General features: G+C 36.9%; 1 protein-coding gene across 4 annotated transcripts in view; it reads right to left on the bottom strand.

Moving 5' to 3' along the window:
* The window catches only part of SMAP1 (small ArfGAP 1), a 170,368-nt gene that overhangs the window by 2,503 nt on the left and 155,253 nt on the right, over positions 1–12,612 (bottom strand). For all 4 annotated transcript variants that reach the window (XM_046004787.1, XM_046004788.1, XM_046004789.1 and 1 more), the window contains 3 exons: positions 7,735–7,862; positions 1,821–1,992; positions 470–783 (listed from right to left, as the gene is read on the bottom strand). In XM_046004787.1, the coding sequence (XP_045860743.1) occupies positions 470–783; positions 1,821–1,992; positions 7,735–7,862 (614 nt within the window). The remainder of the gene's footprint in view (positions 1–469; positions 784–1,820; positions 1,993–7,734; positions 7,863–12,612) is intronic.

Genomic DNA, 12,612 nt, shown 5'->3' with positions numbered 1-12,612 from the left:
GTTTTTAAACAAAAGTATTTCTTATAAAGCCAAGGGCAGTAGTCAAATGGCAGAGAACAGCCTAGATCTCTCATAAAATAGTGCTTTGAGAAGAGGTGGTTGATCTAAGTGGACTATTAAAATATTCCACCAGGGAGCTGGGTTAAAAGCTTGATGCTAATTTCCATGGGGGATTGGGGACGGGTGTGGAACAGACAAGAAGTCTCTCAAGATGCCCAAGATAATTTCTACTGATTACAAATAGGATGTTCGCCAGTGTTACAACCTGAAAGGAAAAAATGCTTAACATTTCTTTACAGATTATTCTAAATACAGTCAGTGACAGCTCATTTGTCTATGTGATGTAACTTCGTAATACCTATGAACAGTTCTCACCTTATACATTACCCCTACTCAAATGGTTGTTAGATTAAATAAAACCATTTAGAAAATAAATCCAGTCTCTTTGATTTTGGGAATGACCCCTTACCTGTGAGAGGTTCCATTGGGGCTGTTGAGCTTGTGGCAGACCAAACTTACTCTGGGGTGCACCCATCTGTCCCACCATTCCTCCTTGGGGGCCAACCACATTTGGAGGAAGTGGCATCACACTGGTTTGTGCGTTTCCCATAAACCCATTGGGCATGGGCATGCCCACCATCATGCTTGCACTCTGTCCCATCACATTTCCAAGAAGGCCAGGAGCTGCAGGTGTAGGCACAGGCACGCCCATTGATGGAAAACCTTGAAATGCAGTCGGTGCTTGTGAGGTAAATGGTATATTTGTGGCTCCCATAAACACACCTACATTTTAAGAACCATGAAAAGAAAATGAGAAAACAGGACTATTGTATACAACTGCACTTACCTCTGTAATCACAGAAAAAGGATCACCATCTTTCTGAACTACCCAAGGCAAAAATTTTAATTCCAGTCTGCTCCTACTGCTCAAACTCATACCAGTACTCTCATATCTGGTTACTTCCAGAAGGCAGTTATAAACCTGAGCACAGGGGCACCTGGGTGGCTCAGTAGGTTAAGCTGCTGCCTTCAGCTCAGGTCATGATCTCGGGGGGTCCTGGGATTGAGTCCCACATCGGGCTCTCTGCTCGGCAGGGAGCCTGCTTCCCTCTCTCTCTCTGCCTGCCTCTCTGCCTACTTGTGATCTCTCTCTCTCTCTCTCTCGCTGTCAAATAAATAAATAAAAAAAAATCTTAAAAAAAAAAAAATAAACCTGAGCACATTTAATTAGGACAAATAAATCTTATGCAATAGTTATAGAAAATACCCAAACTACGTAGCATAAGATTATGTGCTGTTAGTGCAGATGTGTACCACTGGGCTCCCACTATCAAACACACAAGTGAGAGTTGATGGTGTCTGCCTTTAATAGAAGCAGGTGGGATGTTCTCTAACTTCAGCTCACTATTTAGAGGAAAGGGGTCTAAGAGATTATGTAAACAACAAATCTTACTGTGCAGTATTTCATTTTAATTATTAAAAACTCAGAGTTTTGGAATTCTTGTGATAACCACGCTTATTGTTTACTAACAGAAAAATACCGTATAGAGTTGTCAACTTCATGCAAATCAAGGTAATTCTTCAAAAACCATGTCCTGTAAGCTTGTGAAACAATATTAAGTGATACGTGAACAGCTTGTTAATTTTAAGTGAATAAAGTTTTGTGAATCCTGTAATATGCTTAATTCTAATGATTCATTTCAATTTTGTATTTGCACAAATTGCAACAAAAGCACTCATTACATAGAACAATAACGCAACGGGTATATTTCTAGTAATGTCACTACAAGTTGTTGACAGCAGATTTTAAAATGAATTACCAGGAGTACTCTGTTGCTGAATGGTTCCTGTACCATACAAAGATAAGATGGAGTCTTTGGAGAGTTGTTTCTTTGCCACCTCTTCTGACTTTGTAGCTTGCTCAGTGAACAGATCCAGATCCCCAGATATTACTGTAGACAGAGTGGCAGCTGCAGGTATAGAGGGCGTCCCCTGAGACAAATACCAAAGCAAGTGTCAAATTCTGCATGCTAAAACACAGTTCATCTGTTACTTAAAATCTAAATGAAATTAGAAATTAATTGAAGAAGGTAATATGATGACATTACAAGGGATCACTCATTCACAAGCCCACACAAAAACAACATCTAGGAGGAAGGTACAATATTTCCTATTTTGAATCTGTTACTCTAAGAGAGGCAGGCTGAAGCTCTTTCACAATGAACTGTGTTTACTTGCTAAACTGACACTGAGTTTTGCCCATCACATCCTGACCACAGTGGCTTCAACACCAGGTTGTGATGGCCTTGTGAGGACCACCACTCCTGGGAGATACTGGGGCATCCCCTTTGGCACACTACTCCAAGGAACTGGTATCCCTTGGAATAAAGAATATTGCTACAATGACAGCAGACTATAAGAGGATCCTGCAAAGGCTGATCTTGTCATCTTTGAAAAAAAGAAAAGGCTTTTTTCAAAAGCTGCGTCAAGATCTTTTTATAAACCTAACTTAGATCAGCTTTAACCACAACATTAGGATGTTTCTAGTCTATCCAGAAATGAAGCACAGCAAAACTTCAACCACCTATACACGCAACCATAACTTCAATCCCACTTTCGGACAAGTAGCAAAGGAACACAAATAAAAATAAACATGTAGATATAAAAAAAAATTTTCAATTTATGTCTGCACACAGATTAAAGTGAGGTTATAGCTGTGACTGTATAATGATCTCTACAGACATTAAATATTCAATCACATTTGTTTACATGAAATTGTTTTAAATATGAAGAGTTTCAAAGAATTCTAAGAATAGTAAAAACTGGGGAAGAGCCTTAAATTATAGAACAAAGAGTGGTAGGTACAAGTTAAAGATCATGCATATGTTTGTCTTAATTTTTTTAAAAATTCAGACATTTAATAATGGCTAAAAAAGCTAGCAAAAAATTGCCATCTTAGCGTATACATAAATTCAAACAGATCAATATATTGAATCTATTATGACAAATTAAGCAAAAATTTTGAAACAGAAAAGCCACTTAATTTTGCAAAAGATCTAAAATATGTAAGACACTGGACATGATGGGATATCAAATATAACAACATGCTTGAATAAAGTATTATCTGAACTATCAATGATGCAACAGAAGCTCACAGAGGCTATAAGCAAGAGCTCTGGAGCCAGCCTGCCAGGATTAGAATTCTGGTCCCACTGCTTACTAAAGAAAACAACGTTTCCTTATATTGTCACTGAATCTCCATTGTCTCACTTCTCTGAACTTGGGGATAATAAAGATTTCCTACTTTACAGAGATGCTTGATGACCTCAAGAAGGACTCTGTGGCAGGGTTAAGCACACAGTGTTTACTGTTAATGCTGTCAGGTAATGAAGCAACCATCTCTCTGATCTTTTCATCATGTTTAGTTTCTGTTCAATCTAAGAACCTGATCAAAATCCCAAATGGCTGGGAAACCTATTACAGTAGTTCCCCCATTTCCACCCCTTCCAACATACATTCCAAGTACCCCGTGGATGCCTGAGACCAAAGAAAGTACCAAAACCTATATATACTTGTTTTTTTCCCCCTATACATCCCTACCTCTGGGATAGTTTAATTTAGAAATTAGGCACAGTAAGAGATTAATAATAACCATAAAACAGAACAATTTTAACAATATACTATAATAAAAGTTATGTGAATGTGGTCTCTCTCAAAACACACCGTACTCAGGCACCTGGGTGGCTCAGTGGGTTAAGCCTCTGCCTGGGCTCAGGTCATGATCTCAGGATCCTGGGATCGAGCCACGCATCAGGCTCTCTGCTCAGCAGAGAGCCTACTTCTCCCATTGCCTGCCTGTCTACTTGTGATCTCTCTCTCTCTCTCTGTCAAATATAAACAAATGAAATCTTAAAAAAACAAAAACAAAAACAAAAAAAACCAAACACACTGTACTCACCCTTCCTGTGATGATGTGAGAGGATTAAAATGCCTATGTGATGAGATGAAGTGAGGTGAATGACAAGTGAGGCACTGTGACGAGAGTGTTAAGCTACTAGTCGTCACCTGGCGATACATCAGAAGGAAGATCATCTACTTCTGAACTGTGGACGAATGAAACTGTGGAAAATGAAACCACAGTCTCCTCCTAGAGCAGCCTAATATTCACATGCTCTAAACGTGTATTTTTTCTGATGAGGGTAGATAGAATATCTACCTCAACACGGTCACATTCTAAAAAGAGCCAAACCAAACAGCATGATGAGCAAGGACTCATATGTCTATTATTATTTTTTGGTGCTCCATTTGAGAGCAGTACAACTCAAGAATAAAATAATAACCTTTGCCTATCAATTTACACTTTGGGATGCTGCAGAATCCCTAACCAGAGGTTCTCGGGCTGTTGGGATCCTAGGGCTGATCCAAGGAGAGGGCACAGCACTTCTGCAGGTCTATATACTCTTGGTATATGTATATTATAGACAGAAGGAAAGGGATGGCTTCTACAAGTCCCCTTTGGGGACTCTGAACCTCTAATACGCATGTACATTCTGGTCAGCTGAGTATATCTAACCCTCTTCAGAAGACTACACAGCCAAACTGGTAAATCTCATTTTCACATGAGTAGGGAATCTTTCTCTCTCTCTCTTTTTTTTTTTTTTAACATTTTATTTATTCAATTGAGAGAAAGAGCACAAGCAGGGGGCAGAAGGAGAGGGACAAGCAGTCGTGGGGCTGATCCTAGGACCCCGAGATCATGACCTAAGTCCAAGTCAGATGCTCAAACTTGACTGAGCCACCCAGGCACCCCTGAGTGGGACATCTTTAAAAAATAATAATAATAATAATTAATTATGAATAAAATCAGCACTGAAAGAATTATAGGGGTTCAGAGTAATTCCTATTTCTGTCCAATCAATTTTAGATAACAGAAACCCATCAAAATTAATAAGTTACATAGCAGGAGTGTATGTATAAAATGTGTACTTTAACCTGCCTTTCCCCTTTCCCCATTTTGAAAGACGTTATTTGGAAAACATATCTGGGTTTTAACCTTTACATGTAGTTCAGATGAAAGATAATTCTGTTCCCCAAATATTTTATAGGGCTCAATACAACTGGCACAGTTTTGGTCCAAAAACAATACTCTAAAAAAAGAATTAGGTGTGATTTAAAAAAATCAGTCCTGTTACTCTTAGTTATTGATGCAGAATGCACAAAGCATGAAGGTCAGACCAACCCTCATACAGGCAGAAGCTACTCTCCATATTGCTTGTCATGGTGATACTTAAGAGTTAAATGAAGTCTGCATTGTTCCCCTTGCTTTGATACTGAACAGAATACATGAAGTAGTACACTGAAGCCTCAGATGTGGGGTCTAATTCTCCAAGCTGTTGCAAAGCAACTCTCGTAGTCCAGTGGAATCGAAAGAAGTCTAGCAGATAAAACAGCCTCACTAGAATGCTAGACCAAAAGAAACTGCTTTTCATGCTCAAATTGTCAAATATTCTAAATGCTTCTTTTTGAAGCCACAACATTAGCATTAGACAATTTTTTTTTTTAAGATTTTATTTATTTGACAGAGATCACAAGTAGGCAGAAAGGCAGGCAGAGAGAGAGGAGGAAGCAGGCTCCCTGCGGAGCAGAGAGCCCGATGCGGGGCTCGATCCCAGGACCCTGAGATCATGACCTGAGCCGAAGGCAGAGGCTCAACCCACTGAGCCACCCAGGTGCCCCTAGCATTAGACAATTTTTATCACCACATGAATACCCCTACCTGCACAAATTCACAAGATGCTTAATGTTAACTGAAGTAACAGTGGTAACAAACAGTTCCTCTTATGTGCTGGGGGAGGGGAGAAGGAGCAAAGTCATAAATTAACGCTATCTTTTCTGAAAATAAACATTAATGCTGCGGACAATTTTGATAAATCTTTATCAAATAAAAAATTATTTGATAAAGATAAACTAATTCCTCAAATTTATTTGCTTAATTCTATTGGTAATTATACAATGACTATCATAATAACAAAAATATGTGTAATAAAAGTATAAGCAGTAAGACATAGATTCTTATTAAAACTTTCCACCCAAACAATATACATTTGCCTCCATTTTTCCAGAGAAAAGGGAAATATTTTACCTCAAAAATTATGCTGTACTGAAACTGTTGTTCATTTATAAAGTATAAACTTAAAATAGAATCTTAAAGCTGTATCCTTAAGAGTAACCTATATACCTTAAAAGTTCATATATTCACCTTAAAGAAAGCTAAATACTTCATGGGATCACTTGTGTGTGGAATCCAAAAAGTAAATAAATAAATAAATAAATAAATAAATAAATAAATAAATAATTGAATTCGCAGAAAGCAAAATGGTAATTTACCAGAGCTCAGGAGTACAGGAAATACAGGGAGGTTGGTACAAAGTCAGTTATAAAATGAATTAGCTGTGAGGACCTATAATGTGATGACAGTTGATTATACTGTGCTGCATAACTGAAATTTGTGAAGAGGTGCTAAAGTGTTCTCATCAAAAAGAAAAAAGAAGTGGGGCGCCTGGGTGGCTCAGTGGGTTAAGCCGCTGCCTTTAGCTCAGGTCATGATCTCAGGGTCCTGGGATCGAGTCCCACCTCGGGCTCTCTGCTCAGCAGAGAGCCTGCTTCCCTTCCTCTCTCTCTGCCTGCCTCTCTTGTGATTTCTCTCTGTCAAATAAATAAATAAAATCTTAAAAAAAAAAAAAAAAAGAAAAAAGAAAAAAGAAGTAAATACATAAGGCGACAGACGTGTTAATCAAATAAACTCCTTAAGTATTTACCATTTTATTTGTCAGTTATACCTCAATAAAGCTGGAAAAATATTTAAAGTATTATTTAAACAATTTACAATTTTAAAATAGGAATGAAGGCAAAAAAAATTCCATGTAAAGAACACAATTCAAAATTTTTCCCATCAACATGTAAAAAAATATTCTGATCATTAATATTGTCCTAAATAATTTTTTAAAAATCATTTTAAAAAGTAAAAATATTGTGTCCATTATACTTCAATTTTTTAAAAAGATGGGGTTTTTTTGTTGTTGTTTTTTTGTTAAAAGATTTTAAGACTAACTTAAAACAACTAATCTTCTTAAAAAAGAATATGAGTACTGAATTTGCTAGAATTTCTTATTCTTGGTTTTCCTGTAGCCAGAACTAAACACTATCTTGGGAATGGCTCAATACAGCATAAAAAAAGAACTACTGGCTTGTAATCAATACTTAAACTCCATGGTTTAAAACCTCTAAAGTGACCTTGTTAAGCTCAGGTATGGTTGAAATAGTCTGAGTTTTCCCACTGGTTCACTCTAAACATCACTGTTTGCCTAAAGCAAGAGTCAGCAAACTTTAAACAGTGACTATTTAGGCCTTGTGGGTCAAGTGTCTATTGCAACTACTCAACTCGCTTTTTTAGTGTGAAAGCAGGAACAGACAATATATAAACAAATGGAATGGCTGTTTCAATAAAACTTCATTTGCAAAAATGAGCTGCAGCCTTAATTTGCCAACCCCTGGCCTAAGAACGCTTTCAAATCAGGGACTGCTCAGAGACAATTCTTTCAAAATTGAAATTTTGAGACTTTTTTAAAAATTAATTTTTAAATTTTTTATTAACATATAATGTATTATTAACCTTGAGACTTTTCAAAAAGGGAATAAGCAGTAATCATGTAAAACCATATTCTTACTACATACCTGAGCTGGGGGTATGACAGTTGCAGGTAAGGGATTAGAAATCATTGGTCCAAAGATGTCTAGATCATCATTCAGGGATGGCACTGTGGTTGCATTCCCATTGGTCACTGGTGCCTCAGCAGGGCCATCTGAAAAGAATACAGATTCTCATCCTAAAGTAGATTCTCTTAAATTACTTGAAACATGGCATTATTTTAAAAATATATTAAAAAAAAAAAAGTTCAAAAGTTGGCAACAAAATATATGTCCCCCTTCTACCCCAGACTCTCTCCTCTTTCCCAAAGAAACTATTTCCAGTTTTATTTTCCCCAAAATATTCTTTACTCACTGGTTTCTAGGTATAATATATCCAAGTTTAATATATCCCGTTTTAACAACTGGTATTACACTTCATGTTATTATGTATGTATCCTGGTGCTTCCTTACATGCCAGGCACTGTTCTGAGTACATACATTAACTCATTTAATGCCCATCACGTTATGAGACAGACACTACTTTTGAGATAACTGGCTAAATTGACATTTGATACCATGTTCTTACAAATAATGTCTCTCCATAAATGTGCACATGCTACATGTGTGTATTATAGACATCACTTCACATTGTTTACCTACAGTGGAATTAATTTTGAGGATTTAAAATGTCTGAAATGTTTAATTTTCAAGTTACAAAAAGGGAAAAAACTGCATAGAAAGTAAGAAAACAAACATACACTATGCAAACTGATTCTACAGGAAATATCCATAAAACTTTGAAATAGACCCTTTTAACTTCAGCAGTAGCAGTACCATGCCACTCAATTGTACTAGGGAAGGAAGTCTGACAATGACAACAGCCTGTATCAGCTTCCTACTTACTCCCCATTCAAAAAATTTTCTATCTCCTTTTTACATTAGTGCAGATTATAAAATGTAAGCGGTGAGACTTGGGAGTGAGCTGGAGTAGAAAGAGTTTGAGAGCATAGTCCACGGAATGTTTACTGTGGCCACAACCAAATAACAGTTCAGAGTACCCCAATTCTAACCTCTTGGGACTTACATCCTAATTGAGTTTCTAATTTAACAATTTACAATCTCATCTGATCTTTGATATACTACACACTCCTTAAAGATAAATCAGTCATCGTTCAAAATTTCCTCAACATTGAACGGGATGTCTTACACACAGCAGGCTTCAAATATTTGGTAAATTTAATGGAAGGTCTACCATATACTGGGTATTTCTGCCACAACCCATGGAAACTCACAGGTTTCTTCTCTTTTGTGAAATATAACTACAGAAACTGGTATATTTTATGTCCCTGTTTAAGCTTCAGCGAATCACAGATTATCATTAATTTCAGTGAATAAATGGTCATAATTATGTATTTTTTATTCCTTAACTTAGAAAAGAGTGTAAAATTCATAAAAGATTAATTTTTCAGTGATGTCACATCATCATAACCACAAAAAAATGTCTGTTTCCTATATATGTATTTTCTATTTGTATTAAGCACTATGGACACTTTTTAAAGGTGAAGCAATAAAACAATGCACAGATTATTACTAATTTATAGAGTTTTAAGCTAAGACACAACTATGACACAAAAGAATTTAAATATGACTCATGAAAGCATTTTTTTTTTTCATTTCTAGCCACAAATGGCAACATTCGTTTTGAAGTCAGATCTTGAAAGAGTGATTTCATGTTTTACAGTCCATTCCACATTCCACTTAACAATCGTGTAATACATCACATAAATACGAACCAGAAATAAACTATTTTGGAATGACAAGATATTCTAGATTAAAAACACAATTAAAGGAACATCTTTGTGGTATCTGAAACAGCTCAGTAAAGAAGCTCAAGTAACAAGGACATGTGAGCCAGTAGTGCCCATAAGCTGCAGAGCTGGGGACAGGGAAACAACCTTGTCAAACAGACATGTTTAATTCTATCATATGAATAAGGAAGCATTTTATTAGTAGAAAATACAACTATGTTTTATATATGTAGTTTAAATTCACAGGAAAAAAGTACATGTCCTGTAAAACAGACTATGATGAAGAGGAACAATGGTAAAAAAAAGCAAAAACCTGACACGTTGAGTATAAACATGTATTTCTAGTTTTTCAGTTAAAATTCTTTGCTTCTTCAAGTAATAGCCAACACTAATAAGTAGGACAAATTTATGAAAAAAAGTACCTTACAAATGAGAAAGTATCTTTTTTTTTTTTGGGTGAACAGAGAAAATGTCATTAATTGATTTTTACCACAGGTCATGTCAATCTAGTTTTTAAGACACCAGTGAGCCCAGGATACACTGTGTGAGAACCAAGAGGTTCACCTACTCTAGGTGAATGATCGGTTTCCATACTTTATATATAAACTATACATCTTTCAGAAATTTGCATCTGTTCTTAGTACACTGTACTTCATTAAGAATATGTATTTATACTTTCAAATCTAAATTCTATTCAGTATCTAGTAGTACATTATCTAAACTATAAAACAACACGCAGTACTTTGTTTTTGAAGTCCTGTCCTTCAGACCCTTCATGTATCCTTCACACCCTGCACGCTTCATACGTGTGACTAATAAAAATAACAGCCAAAACTCAGTATAGTGCTTGTGTCATGCCAGTCTAAAAAATACAAATACACAAACACATACATGCACTTCTTTAGTCTTTACAGTGATGCTATGAGAGAGTACTATTAATTATCCTCATTTGCAGATGACAAAACCATTAAACTTGTCCACAGTCACAGAGTTAGAGCACAGTCTTGGAAACAAATGCTTAAAAACATGCTTAAGAATGCATATATAAAAGTCATTTTCTTTAGATAAAATCGTGTATGTGTGGGTAAGGGCAGATGGCATTCTGTATTGCATGGGCTTAAACTAACTTATTTATTCAGTCCTTCACTACTGTAATTTAGGGTTTCTAGACTCTCACCACTACAGAAACAGTAAATATCCACAGTCCTTAATATAAAGCCCTCACAGCTCACTTCCTTCACATGACTTCATGTTCTACCACTGTAATGTAAACAGCTTCAATTTTCTCAGTCCATTAAAAATATATTTGCATTTAAAATCTGACTTTTTTTTTTTTTAAAGATTTTATTTATTTATTTGACAGAGAAAGATCACAAGCAGGCAGAGAGGCAGGCAGAGAGAGAGGAGGAAGCAGGCTCCCTGCCGAGCAGAGAGCCCGATGTGGGGCTCGATCCCAGGACCCTGAGATCACGACCTGAGCCGAAGGCAGCGGCTCAACCCACTGAGCCACCCAGGCGCCCAAAATCTGACTTTTTGAAATCTCAGAAAGGCATTCCACACAAACCCCACCTACCATAGTGGAGCTGCCATGAAAGTCAACTCATATTAAGTCCAAGGAACTGTGGAATCCTTTAGAATGAGGCAGATGAAGCATTTCCTTAGGAATACTGATCTTAATGGCAAGGTTGCCACTGTTTCCAAGTGATTAAGGAAGATACTGTTTTAATTCCAAAAACCCAGGATGAGGAACTTTCTCCCAGGTGTGACCAAGATTTCCAGTCCAGCCTCATGACAGACATGGTGACTCTTCTCTGCTTTCGCATCTACAACACATCTGTCTTCTTTTCTCTTTACCCTGGTTTTCTCCCCATATAATCCCCTAAAAATGATGGATTTTACCCTTATCAATTTTTCTTATTACTACAAAAGCTAAGCATTCACAGAATTGTTGAAAAACAATCTTTAACCTAAACAAAAACATAACCTTGTATAATCAGTAAATACAAATTCTCAATGGTTTTTCCCTATGGGTTTTAATGTTTATGAATTTGACTTCCTACCCTGGCAGGCTATTTAGCCTTCTTTATAAAGGATTGCTTCAATTCATTTTGAAGGTTGTGTTTTTGATTTTCAGTATCTAAAAACGACAGTTAAAGCCTGTCATTATCATCATTATAAACATCATATTTCCTGGACATTTTTAAAGAATATTTACAGGTTATCATTTTTGTCTCTAGGAAAGAGAAAGACGGGAAAGGCATCTCCTTCCACTATCTCCAGTTATAGAAACCAGGGCACCAACAGATTAAAAGACTTCTTCAATGTCACTTCCCTAGTTAAACAGCAAAATATGCACTAGAACAGAGTCTTCTGGCCCCTAGGTTAGTGAGTGCTCTTTACTTTAAACCACATTTATCTGAAATCATGTAATTAAAACTGTACCTAATTATAAAGACACCATTTAAAATTCTGAAATTTAAAAGCCGACTTTTAAGTAGTTTATAATTATTTGCACTAAGAGCAGCAGTGATACCAAAGGCTCAAAAACCATTCAGCACCACATGCACAGTTCCTCTTCATCTCCCCATTCCACTGTCCTATCAGGCCTAGTATTTTCTCAATTTCTGGGGAAAGACACAAGTGGATGTGGTCATCAATGAGCAAACTGGGCTGAGGGAAGCAAGCGTGGGTTATAGTCAGCCCTGGGTCAACAGAGTATTTACATACCACAGTGAGTTCAATGAATCCTTTTGATCAAGGGTCCACGAACAGCTCGGTCTTTGCTGACTGAATAAAAGCTCAGAGGCCACAAAAGCAACGGAGAAGTGGATCTCTGTGTAAACTAATCAGAATTCACCGCAGACATGCACCTCAGTGTGAGTGCTGTGCTCCTTCCTCAGCTACAGAATGGTGGTGGGAGCAGCCAGCAGCAGGAGGAGGGAGCAGCCCCCTTTCATCAGTATGCAGAAACAGTAGTTGGTGGACAATAAAAATAATGGGAGATCCAGAGTACAAGAAAAGCCTAAGGCAAATGGAAGAAATTTAGCTGGGGACAACATCATAAAGAACGATAATGAAGCACAAAGGACCCCTTGAAAAGGCAATGAGCAAACTG

This window comes from Meles meles, chromosome 5 (assembly GCF_922984935.1).
Source record: "Meles meles chromosome 5, mMelMel3.1 paternal haplotype, whole genome shotgun sequence".
In the NCBI taxonomy this organism is placed as follows: Eukaryota; Metazoa; Chordata; class Mammalia; order Carnivora; family Mustelidae; genus Meles; species Meles meles.
The sequence above is the reverse complement of the archived record's forward strand: the minus strand, read 5'-3'. Positions and strand labels throughout refer to the sequence as shown.